Source organism: Alligator mississippiensis, chromosome 1 (genome assembly GCF_030867095.1).
Source record: "Alligator mississippiensis isolate rAllMis1 chromosome 1, rAllMis1, whole genome shotgun sequence".
Taxonomy (NCBI): domain Eukaryota; kingdom Metazoa; phylum Chordata; order Crocodylia; family Alligatoridae; genus Alligator; species Alligator mississippiensis.
In genome coordinates this window covers 435,440,255-435,463,631 of record NC_081824.1, presented here as the reverse complement: position 1 = coordinate 435,463,631, position 23,377 = coordinate 435,440,255, and the positions used below count along the sequence as shown (strand labels likewise).

The 23,377-nt window shown below is 43.9% G+C and overlaps 1 protein-coding gene and 1 long non-coding RNA gene across 3 annotated transcripts in view; one reads left to right on the top strand and one right to left on the bottom strand.

The window, feature by feature from the left end:
* Positions 1 to 10,685, bottom strand: part of RDX (radixin) — a 62,317-nt gene extending 51,632 nt beyond the window's left edge. The window contains exons 1-2 of one of the 2 annotated variants that reach the window (XM_059720758.1): positions 10,559 to 10,685; positions 2,265 to 2,321 (exon numbers count right to left, since the gene is read on the bottom strand). In XM_059720758.1, the coding sequence (XP_059576741.1) occupies positions 2,265 to 2,276 (12 nt within the window). In that variant the 5' untranslated portion in view covers positions 2,277 to 2,321; positions 10,559 to 10,685. Of the gene's footprint in view, positions 1 to 2,264; positions 2,322 to 10,267; positions 10,341 to 10,558 lie in introns of those variants that run through there. The other variant, XM_006272347.4, reaches the window with a different exon arrangement.
* A 139-nt stretch (positions 10,686 to 10,824) lies between these two features.
* The window catches only part of LOC109281840 (uncharacterized), a 48,250-nt gene continuing 35,697 nt past the window's right edge, over positions 10,825 to 23,377 (top strand). Inside the window, exon 1 of the long non-coding RNA XR_009459095.1 lies at positions 10,825 to 11,276. This is a non-coding gene — a long non-coding RNA (uncharacterized LOC109281840). The remainder of the gene's footprint in view (positions 11,277 to 23,377) is intronic.

Genomic DNA, 23,377 nt, shown 5'->3' with positions numbered 1-23,377 from the left:
AACTAAAGCTTATCAAATGAGCTTTAGTTAAAAGTGGTAGTGGGGGACGCTTTAAGTGTGGAGATGCTGATACACAAAATGCTCGGGATGCTTTAAATTAGAGTGACTCTCTAATTTGACCACCTCCGCCACCACTCCCAGAGCATATGTATAAACACCCAAAGTCTTCTCTGGAACAGAAGCAAGATATTACCATCACGTAAGTCTTAAAGGTCTGTCCTTGTCACATGCAAAAATAGCATTAAAAGTGATGAAGCAACTGAGCCAACATCATCCAGCAGGACACTAACAAAACTGGGAATGGAACTTGATTCCAAGTCTAATGCTCTATCCACTGGAACACACCACTCCTTTATACTGACAAATAAGACAGCAATAATTTAGACTGGAGGGACACCTAAAGAGTTTTGGTAAGCTGTTGAGGGCTGAGGGAGGGACAATTGATCCTATCCAGCCTGCCAGCTGCCCCTGGGAGCCTGAAGAGGGAGGGCTGTGCCCCACACCGCTCAACTCTGCCAAAGCTGGGCAGGGCCGACTCCTCCACCCCATCCTGCATCCATAGCCCACCTCCCAGCTTCCTGTCAATGCTGTGCAGTCATGGCAGTGCAGCCACCAGACCCACATGGGACGAGGTGTGATGCAGCACACAGAGTAGCCATCCCGCCTATCTGCCCACCACAGTGAGCCACTGCACCACACCAGGAAAGTTGGGAGAGGCTGCCCTGGGCTGAGGCCCCATCACAGCCAGCATAAACAAGTGACATTGGAGTGGTAACGGCTCATTGTAGCAAGCAAATGGGACAACTTGGCATGTTGCATCATGCCTCATCCGATGCAGGCCCAGCTGTCAGCAACTGCAGCACCAGGACTTCACTGCTGCAGCGCTAACCAGAAGCCAGGGGGGTAGATGCAGGGGAACAGGAGGGGCGGGGGTGAAGGAATCTGTGCTGTGTGGCCTGGCGAGGCCCTGGCTGTAGTGGAGTAGAGGGGCACAGGTCACAGCCCTCCCTCCTCAGGCTCCCAGCGGTAGCTAGTGGGTCAGACAGGGTCAATTAGCTGACCAAATACAGCCCGCCAGCCATATTTTGCCCACCCCTGCTCTATACAGAGGAGCTTTAAAAAAAAAAAAATCAAGAGAAAAAAAAACTTTACTCCTATGTTTGAGAATAAAGTCACTGACATCCACACACCAGACTAACTGAAGCACCTCTTAAACACAGAGCAGTGGTAAGCTGGATCTGACCCACAGACTGGATCCAGCCCACAGAGCCATTTGATCAAGCCTGCAGACATGGGGCTTTGGTGGCATTCAACAGCAAGGGGCTTCGGCCAGCAGTCTCTCTCTCCATGCCGCTGTGGGGAAAAGTACAGGCAGTGGCTAGGTCCTAGAACCTGCCCGCCAGCCCCTGACCCCAATTGAGTCAAACCAGCTTGCAACCTTAAAAGTTTGCTGACCATCAACATCAAGAATAAGCTGGAAGACTATGAAGATTATAAAAAACTGAAGGAGGCAGTATCGGGGAGGTCAGTTCTCTCCAAATGTAGAGGCGAGGCAGAAGGATAGCTAGAACCAAATTAATCAACAGCAGAAGAGATCATAATGTTTTATATTAAGACTTTGGCTGAATAATGACCTCCCTTAACTTTTCTGCAACACTTACAAAGGCAGTTAAATTTGTCTGTCTCCCTCATGGATGAACTCTGACCCCAGTTTCAATGAAGTGAGGAGCAGTCTATGAAAGATATGTGCTCCCTCCATCCTACATTTACAATTTCACTAGTCCCATGGTACACACAAAGGGCAGGGATTTTAAGCAGACATGCAAAGGTTTCATTAAAATGTGACTAGTATTCCCAATACTACTGGCAGGTGAGGGAAGGAGGAGGAAGGGGTATTATCCACCAACTTCAATGGGCCTTGAGTCAGGCTCAGAGTGCACCTCTGCAGCACCTGCAATCAATCCCCTCTTGCTGTGGTTCAGGCTACAGAAAACAACATCTCCAGAAGCAAATTTCTACCAAGCATCAAGCTGGGGTCTTAATTCAAGTCAGAGATGACTGCTCTCCACACAGGCAAAACACTGGAGTATCTAGTGTTCCTTTGACCTTTCCCCATGTACAGAAATTAAACAGCCCCACTGTTGATCATTAGGGTATGAGATATAACAAGATCACAGCACAAGGTGTTATGGCTGTTACAATACCACAGCCTAAAATGTAACAATCCTGTCAAATTCTTGAAAAGAAAGGAGGCAGCTACTTACTGGTTTCGGCATTTTTCTCCTCTGTATATCCAAACCCAGTCAAGCTTTCTGCAAATTCTGTTAAAAAACAAATAAAATAGGGTTATTTTGCAATTAAATTGCAGAAGGATTCATTCTATCAAATAGTCCAAATTCCAACAGAGGTCAACAAACAGGCAGTTAACATGCTCAACACGAACATGGCAGTAGATTACTTCACATAAACCAACTGAGGCATCCAGCACAGCAGTTACAAGAGGACTTCAGTAGCAAAGTCCTTCCCTAACAGAACTAGGAAATTAGTGTTCTATCTGCAGCTGCACTTTGAGTGGATTAAGAGACAATGATGATCTAAAATGTCACCTAATCCTTTAACAACTTTGATATCACAGTCCTTTCAATGTTAAGGATTATAAGCATTATCCAGAGTTTTAAAAGCTCTCTTGTAGTTGAAAAGTATACATGAGCCACCAGAATTTGTACACAGCACTCCTGTGTGCTGAAGTTTAATCTGCCCCTTCTGATCAAGCTTTAACAGTACACAGACAGAGAGAGAAACTAAAGGGTTATCTTAATATTAAAAGATTCTTTTAAAGTCTATAAAAGCACCTCTTAAAGTGCAGTAATTCAACAATATCCTTTTCAAAGAGAATGAAACCCTAAAAGTTAAAGGTAAAAAGCAAAATTAAGCTAAGAAAGCAAATCTGTCCCCTTGATTCTATTTCAAACAAGAAAGCAATGTATAGCTATACCCCCTCCCCAGCAGTATCTGTACTACACTGAACGTTTTTATTTCCATAAAAATTTGTCTAAAATGTCAAGGTAATTCTTCTGCAATACAAGAGGTTTCCCTGTAGTTCTGATAGGAGGTGTTCTCTCCCCTCCATACAGTTTATTTTTAATTCAGATATCCACCTTCTTCACTTTACAATTTGTATCATTTGTGTTATCCCACCTGCCATTTTGTACAAGACAACAGCCACAAAAGCAATATTTGCTTGAACTGCAACTAAACTCTGAAAAGTGACTATTAATGTCCTAATGGAGTTCTATAGTTATTATCAACGGACTTCAATAGCCTATTTCTTTCTTACAAGAAAAGCATTCTCCTCTAATCAACTACCCAACAAAAACTCAGAACAGGGTTTTGAAGGAAAAAATCTGCTCCAATTTTCACAGCATTGTCAGAAACTAAAATATTAAAACTTAGATGTCAGTAAAACCTGCTAGCCTTTGTGTACGTACCATCTCATTTCAAGTATAACAGAGGGCAGTATGTAATACTGTAATTTTGCTTTGCTTAATTAATTTTGCACAAGCAAACTTAGAATCCCACCCACCATGCCACAACTGAAAAGTTGATGCATGTGTAAGAGTAAAAATAGCAGAATATATATATATTTTATTATTATTATTTTTTTTTTTTACATGAAAGCAGATGATTATGATGACTAAGTAGAGGGAACAGATGTGGTTTGAGGCAAACTTTTTCTTTTGACATGGGATCATCATTCTTCACACTAGAAAGCTTTGAAAATTTTGGGGTGGTAAAAAGGTAACTACATACTTTCCAAGATTTTACATAGGGCTAATAGAAGATCTAAGCCTTTCCAGAAACCAAACAAGCTCTGTTTATCATATTCTCAAAATTATAACACTACCTGCATTTACTAACTGACCTCTATATACAAACCTCTACACTTAAGATCTGGTAACAATAAACAGTAATTGTTTGCATCCAAGACTAATAAAAGCTTCTAGTGAGGTACTTTTACAGCTACACATATAGTATCTTCATTTATTTATCAGAATGCAGCATACCACTGAAGTGCAGGGAGCAGACTGGGGTGAGGTACAAGTACCAAGGGACAGAAAAAAAATCCTAGAAAGAGTCAGAGAACAACAAAAGGGGGCTAATACAAGGTAACAGCAGAGAGCGGAAAATACGGAAGGAGCAGAAAGCTGCTCTAAAACACTCATTCAATGGCAGAGAGAAACTTGTCAAATAGGAATGCTAAAGATGTGGAAAGAGAATGCACAGCAATTCCAGCCTGAGAATGCAATTTAAGATGACTACAAAGAAAGCCAGTGTTGGTCTGTGGTGAACTCTGTTCTTTTCTGAAAGAAGCTACAGCATGTACAGACAGTTTCTCCTGGGAGAGTGACTATCATGGTAGTGATTTAACCCTGAAGCCATTTTTATTCTGAGAGAAAAACCTTGAACATCTGTACACCATGGTTTCTCCTGGAAAAACAACAACTCACCCACGAGAAACGGAATGTGCGTACAATGTGACCACCTTATCAGCTGTCTGATCTGGTTTTTTCTTAATTCCAAATGATTTCCACCACCTTTCAAAAACAGACTATATGCCCTGGCTGCACACATTTCATTCTCAGCAAGTTTTTCAGATACATAGCCTACAACTTTGCTCTTGGTTTCCCCACAAACTTCTTGTTAGGCCCCTGCATACTAACAATGTATTACTTTTAAGACTTCTCTGAAGGACTAGACCAAATCTTTAACAGAAAGCAATGCAAAAGATTCCACTGCCCTGAGATCCTACACGAGCATAATTCCCACTGAGAAGTACACAATTTAAACACAGCTGCCAAAATTAACAGTTATCATTTACACTGCAATAGCACAGATATTTCAACTAAGTTCAGGGCCTTGTTGGGAGATACTGAACAGACAAGGTTTATAACAGTCCCTGCCCTACACATCTTCTGAATTCAGTTCACTTTTTATACAAGTAACAGAGACAAACCATCTAAATGTGCTACAGACTACAGCCCTTATTTTCCTTCTTGAACACTTTGTTGTATATTGTTAAATTCACATCATTAGTCACTGCAGCTTCTTTAGAACTGACTGAATATGATAAATTCAGAAAAAAGTATATAACAGCTTTTCTACTTTGGGATCATAAAATAACCTAGTGGGGTATTAGAATGTACATCTCCTACATTGACTTATGATTTAAAATTTAAAACAGTTATAGAGAGAATGATTTTGGATAACATGACAACTGCCTACTCTATACTCCCACACTCCAACAAAAAGTCCTTAAGCAATTTTATTTGCATTCTGCCATGCTACATATTTGTTTGTTTGCAGCAAATGTATGTAGCCAATAAACATTATTTTAATAAAGATTAAATACTCAGATTAAACACTCTGCAGACTCTAAAATTGTGCTGAGAATTAAATTAAATCAGTGTTCAATAAAAGATTACATCCTTCCCAAGTATTAGCACCAGCTATTGTTAAAACAAAATCAAATACCAGACAAACAGTTAGCCAAAGAAATTTAGAATCAGTGCTATATAAAATACTGTTTACCTTCATTTTTCATATTACATGTACATTTACTGAAACTTTAAAATTGAAAGTAAGAATACCAATTATCAAATAGATTAATTTAACCTATTGGGTTATCATAAATTAAATGTGCACGCTTCTAAGTTCTCTTAATAGCCATGTCAAATTAAATTATAAAATTTGGGGGGATAAGAAAATACCGATTTAATCAAGTACAATTTCCCCGAGTATTGCAACGTGCTCATGACCTTACTCCAACTAAAAGACCTGTCATACATACATCTCATTCCAGACTCGAAAGAAGTTTCTCCAGGATGAAGGCACAGTTCAATCCCCCATGATTATTTAGTTGTTAGCCATAGCAGTTTTGGGTTTTCTGTCAAAACATCAGCTGTCTCTACATCACAAAGCCCAACACCACCCATAAAAATTCTAAAAATGAAGAATTTCAACTTTAAGTCATCTGACTATAAGAGAATGAGATTTTAAAAGTTATTACGATATAGATTATTAAAATTCCTATTTGAGCCACAGAAGACAAAAAAATAAGTGTTTGTCAAAAGATGACAATAGTCTCTCTCTATAACATGACAGCACACAAAATGCTCAATGCCAAAATTCTGTCATTTTCTGCAGCAGCTGTTTTCAGAAGCAGCATTCACATACAGAATCAAGTGGCTGAGGTTAGGTGAAGGGCTGGGGGGAGGCAGAAGACTTACATGATGCCTCTCAGATGGAGAAACAAGCTTCTCAGAAACTAAGCCCCTATTTGACAGCTTGGGAGTTTTTCTGGACAAGCAGTTTCCTCAGTATCATGACTACTGAGATACATAAATAATAATGTCTTTATTTGTTATTGTACACGGATGAACAACAACCAAGGCTCGGGTGCAAAGAAGGACTTGGCAGGCAGTTTTCTGAGATGAGAACCAGCTATTTTATTTCATATGTTTACTAGCTTATAGTGGTAGTAAGTAAAAATCTTTGAACCTGAATAAGACAGCTGTAGGTAGAATACCTATAGAACAGGGAGCTGCTTAAACAATTTTAGCAACACAGAAACAGAGCCCCCAAAGGAATGTATGAATCCTGCATGGTAATCATCTTCTCTAATAACACACCTAGGTGCATAGGTATGAGGATCCCTAATAGCACACTTCCTTAAGTTCAGTACAGGCATTAGATCAGAGTAAAACGAAGATGTCTTATGTCTTCCAACAGTGATGTACTGATACCGAGCAGCAAATCGCACAGGAACATCCCTTTTGCAAATTTTAGAATGTCTATAGATACTCACAATCCACAATTCGCATCTGTTCGCAATACATGGGGTAGAACAGCCCATACAATGTCCCATACTGAAACCAAAGAGACTTGTGTGTCAAGTCTCACACAAAGAGGGTAATGCTGAGATAGCAACAGGTAATAACTGAAATGTATACCTGATTGGCAGTGGAAAAATATACATCTGAACTATAAACTCTTTATTTTATTTAAAGCAAGTAAAAGGAATTTCCATTGCTTCTGAAAAACTAATGCAGAGTTTTATGAAATCAACCTGTTTTTCAATATTATTCTCCTTGATTTTTCTAAAATAGACATCCCCCAAAATAAAAAAGCCTTCAAAGATTGATATGTCTAAGAAAAAAAAACAAAACACACAATTACAATATTATCATTAAAATGTGTATGTATTAAAAGACTATGTTATGTTTATGTTGAAATAGAGGTAGTTAACTATGATAGTCTGAAGCCAATCACAGAAGGCACCTTTATAGACTAGCTAAATGAGAGAGCAAGAGCTCCATCAGATGTGCAGAAAGTAGAGTGTATAGAAAACATCCGTTCAGACTGTTTCAGAGCTAGTGTCAAAGGTTGTCAGATGAACACAAGGTAAATTTTCACTTATCCACTATCACCATTAAAATAAAACTATAGTAGTATCACAGAAAAATAGGCCTGAAAGCGACCTCTGCAATAGCAGTAGCAGAATATTTCTTTAAGGTAATTTTTATTGCTTATTTTAAACCCTTACAATGTGTTAGCGCCAATTGTTAATTTAATTTAAACAAATTATGCAAATGCATCCTAACCTTAATTTATTAGAGGATTTTTTTCATCCTTGAAATAGCTGGAAATGATTGAAATTTCACACCAGGACAAAGGGTGAAAATCTTTCATTTGTTGTTACGCAAGAACATAGGCATTACAAAAGTCGGATTACTCTAAGTGTTTACTTGTTTCAGTGTGAAATAACCATGTTCCTTGCTGACAACGTTTTTAAAAGGATAGCAATTAAAAATATAATACTGGCTGCATTCCAATTTAGAATACATGTATTCTTTTCCAATAAGTAATTTAACCCTTTAAAATATTATAAACTTAAAATACAAGGAGAAAAAAAATCACTGCAAATATTAACCTGAATTATGTCAATTACACCCTCCTCTTTATAAATTGAGTTTGGTTTCTTCTGAATGTTGATGTGTAATATACATTAATCTTTTAGGCTACAGCCCATGCAGTCTCTTTCTGTCCATATTATAAAGCAACGTGACTGGATGAAAAATAAATAATATCCGTTCACAGAGGCATTAATCAATTCCTAAGTAAGTGAAAATAACAATAACAGTTCAGAATCATTAGCCTACTAATATAAAATAATCCCATAGTTGCAGCTAATCAATGTTGATAAATAGTCAAATACTTGGAGAGATCCATTTAACTATCAAGTATACTCATTCAGCATGCAAGAGAGACTATATTCACATATGCATCGCCCTTTAACAATCAAGAGTTTTTCAAAAGCCTGTGATACTTGGACAATTTTGTAGTTTACACACAGCCTTGCATATCCTTCCCCGCCTGCAGCCTGACAAACTTAAAAATAACATATGACAGTTCCAAGAGTTTGACAGTACTTAACCTGTCCAATACAAAAAATACTACCTCATACTTCCCCCTCCAACACCTGCCAAAAACAACCCCCCTCCCCCCCCCTTTCCTAAAAGCTTGCATAACACTGAAAGATTGTGCAATAAGAGCCAGGCATCATCAGAATGTACATTTAAAGTAATTGTACTTAATTCAAAGTACTACTTGCTCCCAGACAAACCATATCTCTAATCCCTCTTTTTGAGCACTAACCAACTAGGTGTCAGGACTCTTTCATTTCCTTTTTGCAGGAGGAATCATAAGATACTTGATTCTTCCATTCTAAGACCAGACCTTTGCTGCAATCCCCAGCTCACAATTATTTCAGCAGACCACTTATGTCCAAAACCATTCTCCCTTCCCCGCAAAATTTCCCCCACTTCCTTTAAGTGAATATTTTATAGAAAACCAGAAGCATTTTTAAAAAGCCTATACTGTGCTCTTAAAAACAGACATGCACATTGTTCTCTTCCATCTTACCATATATTTAGCTAGCTTCCCCACAGGGACCTTAGAGCCAACTTCCTTAGACTCTTCTGCAAAGCCTCTCTAATAGGAGTTCACCGAGAACGCCACAGACAACACAGACAAGCAATTATATCCCTTCTTAATAGGGATTTTTTTAAAAAAACCATAACATACTTTTGATCTCTGGCCACCTGGCATGACATGACAACTATGCCACTACAGTACAGAACATACAAGTATGCCACTGCCCTATAGTTGCCCTCCAGGAGATGGCTTACCTGGGAATACTAACTCGTCACCCTATTCATTTTTCCCCACAGGCTCTACTATGATGCTAGAGCAAGAAAGTTTATAAAACACAATCCACCATAAGTATGTGTCTAGACTGCAACACAAGAAGCCAAAAAGTGACCACAGCTTGGTCTTGGATTCATAGATTGAGAGGCTGGAAGGGACCTTAGAAGATCATTGGGTCCAGCCCCTTGCACCAGGCAGGAAAGACAAGTGGGGTCAGGCAACCCCAGTACGGTGACCATCCAGTCTCCTCTTGAAGACTTTCAGGGTACAGTCTTCATGACACTATGACAGCTTGGTACATAGCGTGTTCTCCTTCACATTTTGCACATAATGCCACTGTACTATGTAAGGGCTGACTGTAATATGGGCATTGATATAGCACTTTGACTACGTAAAGTGGCAAATGAGCAAATTCATTCCCAAAATGTCCCCGTGCTACGGGCACGCAATCAAATACCACCAATATAAAGAGAGAGTCCACCTTGCTCCCCATCTACAACTACATTCACCGATGACAAGAGCAGGCCGAGACCTCAGACCCCACTGACTCCCCATCCACCGTAACAAAGGCCGTCCAACTAGTGCGCCCAGCGACCCTGCGTGGTGCCACACGCATGGCTTCGCACCTCCTCAACCACCAGTCACATGCAGGGTGTTCCCAGAGAGCACTGGGCCCCACCACCCACAACTCAGGAGCGAGGGAACTCGGGAGTGCAGCAGGGCTGACAGTCAGCACCTGTAGAGGCCTGAGCTGCTCCTGGCAGGGCGGCTGCAATCCCAGGGGAGGGCAGAAGCCTGGTTCATTACAAGGGCTGCGTGCAGTCGCGCCCATGGCGCAGACCAGCCCCTGGGGACATGAAAGGCGACCTCTGTCACCAAACGCAGGCAGCAGATGCTCCAGGGCCCTGGTCTGTGGAGCGATTCCTTATTATTTATCCCCTCCCCCCCCCGCGAGGCCGTTGTGGCAGGGAGTCCCACGGCGCCTACGGGGGGGCGTTACCTCAGGTTTACAGATCCCGCCCCCCGCGGGCAGGCGACCCCGCCGGGCCGGGCCGGGCCCAAGCGGACGTGGCAGGTCGCTCTCAGGCCGTGGACCCTGGCCCGTCCCGGCCGCAACAGGTGACCCCGCTCCGCAGCCAGTCCCGGCAAGGGCAGCGCCGCCCCCCGGAGCTGCCCCGGGTTGGGCCCCTTGGCGCTCCGTAGCGCTCCCGGCTGCCGGGGGGGGCGGGGCGGGCTGGCCCGCGGCGGGTCCCCGGCGGCTCGCGCGCCCCCACCCCTGCCCCCTCCTCACCTGGGCCCCGCGCCCGGCGGGGCTGTGCCGGGCCTCGGCCCGGCAGCGGGCGGGTCCCCGCAGCCCCCTCCGCGGCCGGGCAGGAGGCGCGGCGGAGCCGCCGGGCAGCAGCTCGCGGCGCCGCCGGGGAGACGAGCTGAGGCGCCGCCGCTGACAGCTCTGCAATATGGCGGCGGCAGCGGCCGCCGCTCGGATTTTCCTCCAGCTCCCATTGGGCCGCGGGGCGGGCGCGCGAGGCTGCGCGTGCGCAGCAGGCGCCGCGAAGCCGTTGCCCTCACGACCTGCCGCACCACCCCCCAGTACCTCGGGGTTGGTGGCGCTCGCGGCTCCGCTCATACCGCGGCGCGGGAGTCGCTGCTCTTGACTTCTCGCTGTTCCCTGTGTCCCTCCTCCGCCCCGAGGCCTCGCGTCCTGGCCGGGGGCACCCTGAGGCAGCAAAGCCCGGCGCGGCTGAGCGACCTGCCCGGGGGCCCGGCAAGGGGCAGATGAGGGCAGCGGTCAAAGCCAATCCCCCCGGCCCGGCCCAGAGTCCGGGAGAGGCGCACTCGGGGCGGGCGACTTCACGGGGACGGAGGGACGGACAGACAGACAGCGCCCGAGGAGAGCATCAGCTCAGTAAAGTTTATACTACACGTTAAATAGACGGCACATGATAAATGAGTTTGAGCTGAGGGAAGGTTATGCTGTAGACAGATTAGCATGGGCAGCACCTGACCAGGTGAGCATCAGCTCTTGAAAGCTTGCAGTATTGCCAACCACGTCCTGTCAAAAATCATGAGACAGACTCTTAAAAATCAAGAGATTTGCAGTGGAAATCACGAGATGCTGTTTTTGAAGTGTGTAGGGGAGGGTTATTTGTCGGGGGGGGGGAGTCCACACATCCTGTGTGGCAGGAGTGAGGGGCAGCGGCAGGACCAGGGGGGCTGTGGCTTGGGAGCAAGGGACGCATGTGCATGCACGCCCAGGGCTCTGTTGCATGACTCGCCCCAGGACCCCGTTCACCCCAGCCCTGCCCTACGTCCCTCCTTCACGTGGGGGCCTCAATCTGCGCCCCAGCCTCTCCCCGTTCCCCTCCACAGACTTACCAGCTTGGCGCTCTCTACAGGTGGCAGAAGAAAAAAAATCCTGAGATTTGATCTCTGTCAGATCATGAGTTGGAGTTAATTTGACTTGGAAATCAGGAGTATTTTGATTTTTCTCATGAGAGTTGGCATTGTGCTGAAGCTTGTGCTACATAGATATAGACAGACAGACAGCAAGCACTTCATGAGGGGAAATTCAACTCAAGAAAATTTGTGCTACATATAAATAGCACCTGATGACTGAGCTTCAGCTCAGGAAAGCTTGTGCTATAAGTAGGTAGGTAGGTAGGATCTGATGAGGGGAGCTTCAGCTCAGGAAAGCTTGTGCTATAGATAGATAAAATATACACCCACCTGCTTTGGTTAGTCTGTAAGGTGCAACTCTCCCCTGCCTTCTACATGAGACCAGTCACTGTCCTAAGCGAGCATACACAACACACATGAGGAATGGTAATTACTAGAAAGTAACTTTGAAGGACTTAAGAGAGAGGAGAATTTTAACAGGGCATAAACTGAAGAGGACCAGGGGTACACAGGTGATTTCAATAATAAAATAACAGTTAAGAAAAATTAATTCTGCCCTTGTGTGTGGAGGAGGGTGTTGAAGAAGGATACAGAACACAGCAGGGACTTGGACGCAAGTTAATATAGATTTCTCCTGTTAAACTGTTTTCCCTGGATCAGGACAGAAAATGATACATGTTTTGATAAGTGACAGGAGTGTGATACTCTCCAGTCATTGTCTTTCCTCTGGAGTTCAGCCATTCCCGTCACCAGCCACAGGTTGACTGGGAGTTTAATCCCATATCCTGGCTACTGCTGCCTGCCACAAAAGAAAGTTGTGGCTCCATGATATAGTGCTGCTGAGATGGAAAGATTCAAGCAGAAGTGGTCCCGAAGGGGAAGTCTCAGTCAGTAAACTGTTACATCCCGACATATAGCCACATACACCCGCGCAGGGAAAAGGAGTGCTCAGGCTCTGGCTCCTTTTCTTTGTCCCTCAAGGTGGAAACTCTTCCTCACCTCTTAGTGTAGTTGAATATTGTTCCTCCTATACAATTGCTTTGTCCCTGTGGTGGGAAAGCAGGAAGTAGCAACAAAGAGTTCTGGAAAAAATATCCTGAGGGAAAACCAGCTGCTACTGTGCTTTGCTATTTATTTCTGCTTGCAAGATAGCAAATGTGCTCTGTGTAAAGTGACAGCAGAGCCAGCAAGACCAAACAGCAAAGCTCAATATGAAGGCACTTGAGTTACCAGTTCTGAGTCATGCAGCAGCTATTAATATACCTCACCCTCTGGCTGTCGGTTAAAGAAAGAAAGGTTGAGGGAAAAACTGAGAGGAATTTCCAATTAAAGAAGTTGCTTCAAAAAAGCTAGTAAGACAAATTAAAGCTGACCATGGGGTAGGCAAAATCGCTTCCTGAATGATTGCGTAGAATAGTTTCCCAAGAAGCCTCATTTGTTTTAGCTGTTTAAAATGAACAAAAATATTACCCATTATGTAAAGAACATGGGCAGGGAGATGCATTCGTTTGATCTAATGTCTGCAATATATTAATGTTGTAGAGGCTAAGGACTAAAGGGAGGTTAGCCTAGGAAGTATTTAGCAATGAGCATTTATTACATATTTAAAAAAGGCATTTCTCAAGTGATAATCACCACAGAATCTTAGTCCTCATACTATTAAAAAGTACATTTAATAGCTGTACCTCTTTTAAGCTGAAGTCTCTTCCTCTCCTGTTCTTGAAGCCAGTTTACTGCAGCGCAGGAGTGATTCTGGTCAATTCTTCCTGCATCGGGTATCATTATCATGCCAATATTTGAGGTAATACTAGTTCAAGTATTTCTGGCTTGCCATGTGCTGTAAAACCTGAGATTCAAGCAGAGAATGAGCTTCTGCAGAGGTATGGTCCATAGGCATCAGCATCTCACTGACCATCAATTAGATCCTTTAATAAAGTCCCTCCTGCCCTCAGTCAGCTGATCAAAATTTTCCTACTGGGCATAGCAAGTTCAGTAGAGAAAACAGATAACCTGACCCTAGCCTTTTCTGGATTAAAAGACAAAAATCTTGAACCAAATCAAAGTGTATCTGTCACCACAAAAAATAGAGCACAGATGGAGAGTGTTCACATTAGCTCACTGTGATAGCAGCAGATGAAGGTGTATTGCAGCCCTGGGCAAACCCCGAATTGGAGGCCTCCTCCCCCCATGGGAGCTGGGCTGCAGCAGGAGGGGGGGCGGGGGGATAGGGGGTCCCTTCTCCTCCTGGTGCTGGCAGGAAAGGGCCTGGGTGGACCCCACTGGGCTGGGAGTGGGGAGCACATGCCTGCCTCCCTTCCCTGCTACCCATTCCCGTCCTCTGCTATGGCAAAATGTACACACACAGGCAGGCGCGTGCACAGACAGGCGTGCACTCTACTTTCACTCATTCTGTGCATATGGACACGCAGACACAAACATACACTCCCTGCCATGAACACAGATGCAGCTGCAATTTCTAAGTAGCAGAACTGAATCTACGGAAGCAACTAGTTACTACAGTTTCATAGACATTAGGAGCTGGAAGGGACCTCAGGAGATCATCGAGTCCAGCTGCCCTGCCATAGGCAGGAAGTCTGCTGGGGTCAAATGATCCCAGCAAGGTATGCATCCAAACACCTTTTGAATGAGCCCAGAGTAGGTGCTTGCACCACCTCTGGGGGGAGTCTATTCCAGACCTTGGACCCTCGAACTGTAAAAAAAATGTTTTCTTATGTCCAGTCTAAATCGGCCTTCCAGAAGTTTGTGGCTGTTAGGCCTAGTTAGTAGGGCTGTGCGAACCTTCGGTTGCTGATGTAATTCGATGGAGATATGACCCAATTCAGTGGCTGAATCTCCAAATCCAAATCAAATCAGGAGACCTTTTAATCTCTCTGAATCGAATCGGAACCCTCTGAATTGATTCAGAGCTTCAGAAAGATTAGATGATTCAGACATAAACACAGCTTTAAATGTTTTTTCTACATACCTCAAGGCAACAGGTGGCTTGTGAATGCTAAGATGCTGGGGCGGATGGAGCGTTCTACGGGAGCATGGGGGGATCCCCAGCACGCTCGGCAGTGGACCCTTAAGTGGACCAGAAGCACTTCCGGTCCACTTCCAGGTTTGCCAGGGAGCGCGTGGGGACCCCACCCTCCCCCCCTGCACGCCCCCTGGCTTGGTGACTGGTGCTTCCTGGGTCTGGGGAGAACCCAGGGTCCTCTTGCGGCTGATCGCTGAACCGGGGGGTATTGCGGGGGGGCGGGGGCCATGCGTTCATGGACCCAGATGTGGACCGGAAGTACTTCCAGTCCACTTCCAGCTTTGCTGCCAAGCACATGCCCCCCCCTAAAAAAAAATTAAAGCTGTGTCTATGGCCGAATTGCTATTCTCTGAATCAGCATTGGATCTTCAGATTCGGATTCAGTCGAATCGAATCGGGACAGTGATCCAAATCAACAAATTAAATTACTGTCCCTGATTCAGGCTAAATCCAAATTGAATATAGCCTGTTTTGCACACCCCTACTACTTAGCCCTTGGGGATCCCTGGTGAATAACTGTTCTCTCAGATCCTGGTGCCACCCCCCTTATATACTTATAGGCTGCTACCAAGTCCCCCCTGAGCCTTCTCTTCTCCAGGCTGGAGAGTCCCATGTCCCTCAGACTCTCCTCATAAGGCTTGCTCTCATGGCCTTTGATCATGTGGGTGGCTCTCCTCGGGACTCTCAAGTTTATCCACATCCCTCCTAAAGTGGAGGGCCCAAAACTCGATGCAGTACTCCAGTTGCAGACTCACCAAGGCTGAGTAGAGCAGGACGATGACATCCCTGGTTTTGTTTTCTTTAAAGAAAGCTTTCAGTATCAACTCTATAATCACATAATTCTAAAGTGGTAGTTTATAAAGTTAGAAGTACTCAAGACTACTATGTTATAGCTAAGAGATAAGAGAAACTTACCTTCCCACAAATTAAAGCCAGTATGAAGCTCTTTTTTAACATGAATTTTGAGACCTTTTACCCAATCTGAGGGCTCAGTCCTGCAGTTGGATTTATTCATACCAACCCCTGTGCCCATATAATGCCATACTAATTTCAGCCAGACTGGAAAAAAAATAAGGGTTTATCAGTGCAAGTCCAACTGCAAGATGAGGGCCTAATTGTAGGTTTATCTGAGATTTTCCAAATACAATCTAAGGAATCATAGAAAATTAGGGCTGGAAGGGACCTCAGGAGGTCATCTAGTCCAACCCCATGCTCAAAGTAGGACCATCTCCAACTAAATCATTCCAGCCAAAGTTTGTCGAGCCAGGCCTTAAAAAACTCCAAGGGTGGAGATTCTACCACCTCTAGGTAACCTGTTCCAGTGCTTCACCAACCTCCTGTGAGAAAGTAGTTTTTCCTAATATCCAAACTAAAATTCCGTTGCTGCAACTTGAGATCATTGTTCCTTGTTCTGTCATCTGCCACCACTGAGAGCAGTCCAGCTCCATCTTCTTTGAAACCCTCCTTCAGGTAGTTGAAGGCTTCTATTAAATCCCCCCTCAGCCTTTGCTTCTGTAGACTAAATAATCCCAATTCCCTCAGCCTCTTCTCAGAAGTCATGTGCCCCAGCCACCTAACCATTTTCATTGCCTTCCACTGAACTCTCTCCAACTGGTCCACATCCTTTCTATAGTGGAGGCCCCAAAACTGGACACAGTACTCCAGATGTGGCCTCACCAGTGCTGAATAGAGGCGTATAATTACTTCCCTTGATCTGCTGGCAATGCTCCTACTAATACAGTCCAGTATGCTGTTAGCTTTCTTGGCAACAAGGTCGCACTGTTGGCTCATATTCAGCTTATTTTTCACTGTAACCCCCAGGTTTGGTTTTGCAGAGCTGCTGCTTAGCCAGTTGATCCCAAGCCTGTAGCAGTGCATGGGATTGTTCTATCCTAAGTGCAGAACTTTGCACTTCTCCTTATTGAACCTCACAAGATTTCTTTTGGCCCAATCCTGTTATTTGTTCAGGTCACTCTGAATCCTAGCCCTCCCCTCCCCTCTGATCTTAACCCAGAGACTTTCAACAGCCTATCTCCAGTTTCATACTGGAGCTCAACAATCATGCAGGTCTTTTACATAAAGTGCAACTCCTCTGCCTCATCCCCACGTACCTCGGGGCTTTGTTCTCCATCCCCTGGCAAACCTCGTTTAAAGCCCTCCTCACTAGGTTAGCGAGTCTGTGAAGATGTTCTTCCCGCTCTTTGTAATGTGGATCCCATCTCTTCCTAGCAATCCTTCTTCTTGGAACAACATCCCATGGTCAAAGAAACCAAATCCCTGCTGGTGACACCACCTGCACAGCCATGCATTGATCTGCAGGATGTGTTCTCTCCTGCCAAGGTCCCTCCCTTGACCAGAAAGATTGAAGAGAACACCACCTGCACCCCCATTCCCTTCACCCTTGCACCCAGAGCTCTGTAGTCACTCTTCATCTACTCAGGGTCACCCCAGCAGTATCATTGGTGCCCACATGGATGAGCAGCATGGGGTAGTAGTCAGAGGGTCAGACGAGTCTCTGTAATCCTTCCATGACATCTCGGATCCAAAATCTAGGTTCCAGGCAAGCAACAGACTTCTCGGGACAACAGGTCAGACTGGCAGATAGATCACACTGTCCCCCACAGAAGGTAGTCTCCAACCGCCACCAGCCATTGCTTCTTCGTGGCAGTGGTTTCAACCCTCCCCACCTTGGGGTTTCCTGACCTGGCCTCTTCCTCCTCCTCTGTTCCTAGTGCTCCATATATCTTCTCCAGGCAAACCACTGGAGGTGGGGATGATGACTTCTTTTTACTGCCACAGGTCACAAGCTTCTAGCTTCTACCTTCTTGGGAGTCCATGCCCTCTTCTGTTTTTAGAACCACCTCTGGCAGTCTTTCCTCCACAGTCCTTGAGGTTTTCTCCAGCATGGAATCAACGAAGTCCTCATGGCTTCTGAGCCTTGTTACTTCCTCCTGTAGCTCTCTTGCCTTCTCCTTGAGGGACAACACCAGAAGGCACTGCTTGCATCACAGGCACTCCCCCACCTGGCTGTCACCAGAAGGAACATGCAAACTGCAGTCTGCAAGCACTAAACTAGGACCTGGGTGTAAACCTCAACGGTGTGCTGTCCTGCCTGTACAGAAACCTCACATCTGAGATTTTCCAAATACGACCTAAGGAACACTGATTGGACAAGGTGTTTGGGAGGAGACAGTTTTAAAACAGATCACAACTTTAAAACTAACAAAAGAAAATACTGTTTTTTACCCAGCACCTAATTAACTTCTGCAACTCATTGCCACAGGAGGTTGCAGACACAGATGGTATAACCGGGTTCAAAAAGGGATTAGACAAATTCATGGAGGATAAGTCCATTGGGGGCTACTAAATAAAACATTCAAGGTCGTATACTTTATACCTAAAGCAATGATGGTTGGTGGCAGGGAAGGCATGAATGAGGATGGACAAGGTTGCAGTTTTACAGGATAGTCATTCATTTAACAACTGTTTGAGGCAGTAATTGATTTTTATGTTTGTTTTGTTAACTTTGTGGTTTAAAATTAGATCTATTCATTTAGGAAGACAACATGAATACATCATTAAAATTGCAGATTTAAAAAAAGGTCAAGGTTCCAACGGCATCACTAACATTTAGTCACTTACAAAGTGACTTTACAAGATATATATATATATTTATATTTTGTGTAGAATGAACTGTAGTCAAATTCTTCCCTCAGTTACGCTTCAGTTGTAAGCATAAAGCATCCTTTTTATTACTGAATAGCTCAGCTGTCTGAGGCTCCCTCACCTAGTCTTCTTCAAGCCCCAATCCTGCTAAGTTACAAAACCCCATTTACTTAATGGATTTGAATATAGGATCAGAACTTGTGATCTACAAGCTCTACAAGAGGAAAATCTATGTGAGCAAAGTGGCATGGCAAGTGTCTATATCCCATGATCAAGTAGGCCAAGGAATAGTTAACTTTTATACCCAAGAGAAACTGTGATAGCTACCTCTTGAGGCTAGTGAGTTCTTCAGCTGTATATGTACACATACAAATTCTCAGTTTTGTTTAGGAAAATATGGAGTGTAGGAATAGTGATTTAGGAACCCAGAATCCAGTCAGAAATTTTGAAAAAGAGCAGGTGAGATAATCCCCTTGCCTGTGAAAGCAATGTGGAATTGGCAGTGGGCCACAGATCAGACTGTTTTTCCTTTTGTTTTAAGCCTTTCTTTCAGCTGGGTTAACCTTGTGTATTTACTTTGAAACTTGGCTGGCCAACAGCCCATTTTTATAGTTGAGATTCAGCCAAGGCTGTTTACAGAAATTCTGCATTACTGCCAAAGGAAGCCTGGCTGGGGGTAAGAGACTTAAAGGGGTAGGACCTTGGTTTTCTTAGGGCATGTCTATACTGCCAACTTATCATGTTAGGCAGTGGCATTCAGAAATGTCAGCCTGTTCTGCATATGCTACCTCCTGAATTAGTAGCAGTTTAGCAACACTCACATGGTGCTATGCAGCAGCGATGCATAGGGAGCATGGGTGTCTGGTGCCTCTTGAGTTAAGCGGGGCACGTGCCCCTTCCCTTCCCCAGCCCCAGGCAGTGAGACTGGTCGCAGCAGGGGCATGTGCCCCCCCCCCCGACTAAGGCGGCATCAGTTGCCCATGGTACTATGTATAGGATAATTAGCACTGCTGAGAGACAGTACTCATGGGGTAGCTTTGGACACTGTTACAGGGTGTGTCTACACGTGCTTTTAGCATGCAGCAATAAACTCCAGCGCATATCGCACTGGAATTTATTGCTCCTGGGCACGCCATTTGACCATGTGCCCAGGACTGCAGCATGTTGAGCCAGGTTGGAGCAGCCCAAGCCTGGATCTACACATGTGGCCCTATTAGGCCACAGGAAACAAATTAACTCCACAGCAGGATAGTACTTGTAAATACCCTGCAATGCTGAGGGGTCAGCAGGTCAGCCTGCCAGCCTGGGCCTGCTCTGACCTGGATCAGTGTGCTGTGGAGGGGCTGGCTGGGGCATGAGGGTGCTCCAGAGCAGGGCTAGTCAGCAGGTAGCCCCCACACTGAAGCATCCTTGTGCCCCAGCCAGCTGGCTTGGTGTCTACACATGTGCTGCAGAGTATTTAAAAGTACTGTCGTTCTGTGGAGTTAATTAGTTTCCTGTGGTCTAATAGGGCCACATGTGTAGATGCAAAATGTTTACTGTGAATCTAATTAGTCTGCTTCCTAGTAAATGTCTGATGTAGATGTGCCCACAGTGTGCCATTTGTGAAACACTGTGTTGCTCAATGCAAAGGAGGTTAAAACAATCTGTCCTCACTTAGCTAGTCCATCAGGTTAGCATGGTTATGGTACCCAAATTTCTATACTAATCACATACAGGGGAGTGATGTGGCAAGCACTGTTCAGCCACTTTTGACTCTCCAGCCCAAATGTTAGGGGACCTATTTGCAGCTGGGTTGACAGGGGTGCCTTTGACAACAGTCCAATGCAAGTCTCAGACTCATGACTCTGGAGCCACAGTGATAATCCCTTTACTGCTCTACCATATCTCTGTTACTCAGTAACAGTGTTAAAAGTCAGGTCCTTAATGACCTTTTTAGGTACATTTCAATACTCATTTCTCTTGTGCTAACTTATAGATCATAAACACAAACAATTTTCCTGTGCTAGATGTTAGTTACAAGTCTCTATGCTTCATTTCCTATCCGTGCTACATATGGTGTGTTATTTTAAGATTTGTTTTTGGAAGTGTTATAGGTTGGTAGTTATATAAAATGTAAGTTACAAAATTAGGTTGCTTTGTAATTAATTTTGAGGCAGCTGGCTAACTTCCTGTATACAAGCTGGAACATGTCAATTTACATGTCAGTGTTGTCTTCTTATCCAAACATCCCTCATAGATACCGGAGGTTGGCATCTGACAGCCACCACAGTGTAATTCCTGCTCCTGGCTACTTTTATGTTTTTATCTCAGTCATGGTTATAATTGTTCTGACATGTGCTAGTTGCTCCAAAGTGAAATAGCATTGTTGTTTTAGTGACAGTATTTATCCCTAATATTAACATGATATTCAAGTATGTATCACCAACATTTAATTAGTTTATAAATAGGGTCATTCTGAAAATATTCAGATTAAATCTATCATATGATGGTAAAGACTATATGACTTCTCAGTTGTTTTGTACTTTGTGTCCTTTAAACATCCAAGCATTTAAATTTTTTTTATAGAAGACAGCTTAAGGCAATAATGGGCGTGTCTACATGAGACACTACATCGCCATAGCAATGTACTATGGCGACGTAGCCTTCGTGGGCACAAGCTGCGATGCCACAGTTATGTCGTTGTAGCGACGCGCTCCCTCACTATAGGGTGTTCCTACAGTGACGTAGTGGCTGAAAATAACCGTGTGCCACCGTCACAGTGCAGTAACAGCGCAGTAACAGTGGCGCTGTAGGGACATGTGTAGATGCTCCTAGTGAGAATGAAAGTCACCAATTTCAGAAACTACATCCTTTATATGAAGTTATTCTGATAAAGACAAGACTAAGCAAGTGAACTGGCTGCAAACTTACTTGAGCTTGAAAAAGGATAAGAATATCATTAGAACCAAGCCAAGTTGTGTTTCTCAAGGCATTCATGACATTATCAAATGTTATGAGATTAAGTCATTACAGTCTGCTGAACAGTCAAAAGAATGGCAGTTGAGGTATGACCCTGAAGTACTTCATTCTTATCATCTTGACTCATGGCCATTTTATCTCATTCCTGACTCTTGTGCTGTTTACAGAAGAGGAAAAAGTATCTTAATGAAATGAGAAGTGAGAAAGCACCTCAATGAAAGAATTGCAGCTTTTCCAGCAAATGTGTTTTGACCAAGGCTTTGTGTGATCTCAGTATTCCACTGAGCAAGTTAATGTTAGAATCAGAATAAATCAGCTATCTTTGCCTCTGCTTTCCTTCCCAAGCAGATTGGTCAAGTGCCAGTTTTAAAAGAAAATTTCTGAAATCTCTTAAAATAGCTGTTTTTCCCTAGTGAAGAGTGAAAAGTTGAAGTAAGAATGTTCAAATTTTGTTGTTTGTCAGAAGTGAAATATTTTAATGGCATGCCAGCAGATTTTCTATCAAAAAACTGAAATTTCAGCCAAGATCAAACCATTTTATTCTATTTAAAGATGAATTCTACTCCCATCCCACTCTTATTTTGTTTAATGAGCCATTTTTGGTGGAAAAAATAGAAGTGTTTAACAATCCCTTCATTAGTTCTACTCCTTAGCTGCACAAGTGCAGTCCTGGATCTAGCTCTGAGATCATGTAAGGTTACTCAAAAGCACATAACCAAGTCCAGGATGAACAAGAAACAGACAAGTCAGCTTAGATATTGAACCAATTCTATTCTCATTTACTATGCTCTTAACACCTGAGAGATCCTATTATTTCAGTGTAGTAACTGCCTATTCTTATACTTGGGTAGATTAGAAAGTAGTCAAGTAAACAAGACTGGAAGACATTCCTTCAGAACTCCTAGGTAAATGTAATGAGTGGCTCACAGGAACATATTTACTCCCATTAAAATTAGCTATTGAGTCCTGTTGCTGAAATGAATGTCCATTTGGGCTTTTTGGATTTCAGAAGCATAGTAAGAGAGAGACATGTGCAGAGACTTAATACAGAGAAGTTAGGTTAATTTAAAGGATCTCTTCATTATAAATATACGTGCATCCAATTTCAGGAACTGTACCAAAAAGATAATTTAACCTTGTGTTCATGCACCATTTATATGGTGTTGCTATTTTTTGTTATCAGAATGAATCATTCTTGTTCAAAGTTCAATGAAGAGAAAATAAGGCAGGGATAAAAAATGGTAAGAACTGTTGCTAGGATGTTAATAACTGCAGCATTTGAAATACGAAAAAAGGAATCCCTCTTCCCTTCCTGTAGAAGTAAAGCTGACATTTTTAAATGGCTTCTGCAGATTTTTTTTTAATTCAGGTCTTGGCTATACTGGAAGAGTGTGGCTGGTCAAAGAACCAGTAGAACTAGAGTAATACAAGAGTACCAAAATAGTGAAACCTGATTAATTTGGTAAAGGAAACTATTCTGTTTTACTTCAGAGTCCACCCACCCCATTCCCTTCCACAAGAAGAGCAGAGTTGACCAGACTTGCTCACTGAGGTACTTAACAACAAAGTTATTAAAGCAAAAAAATATTTTGAAATTAAAGAAACCTGTCATAAGGCAGCAAGTAGTACAAATATTGGTCATCTTTAGCTTAGGGGCAGCAAATGCCACCACTCTCCCACAGTTACTAAATGGAGGTGTGTAACAGGGTCCCTGTTAGGAGCCCTGTTACTTGGGAAAATCCTGGACAGCTGGGAGAAGACTCCGCACCCCCTGCAAGGTCAGCCAATGGGATGCCGCCTCCGGGAATAAAAGAAAGGGGAGGTCCTGAAGAAAATGCCTTCAGGCACCATGGATGGAAAAAGGGGCTGCTTGAAATCCCAGAGATACAGGATCTGGTGGAGGGATCCAAGGCCTAAGAGAAGCACCGAGACCGAGGGATCCTGGAGGTGGCGGGTCGGCAACACCGCCAACTACTTATGGCGGAACTCTAGAGGCTGCGGTGAGTCTGGGGAAAAGCTGAGGCTCTATGTTGGGACAAGGCGAGG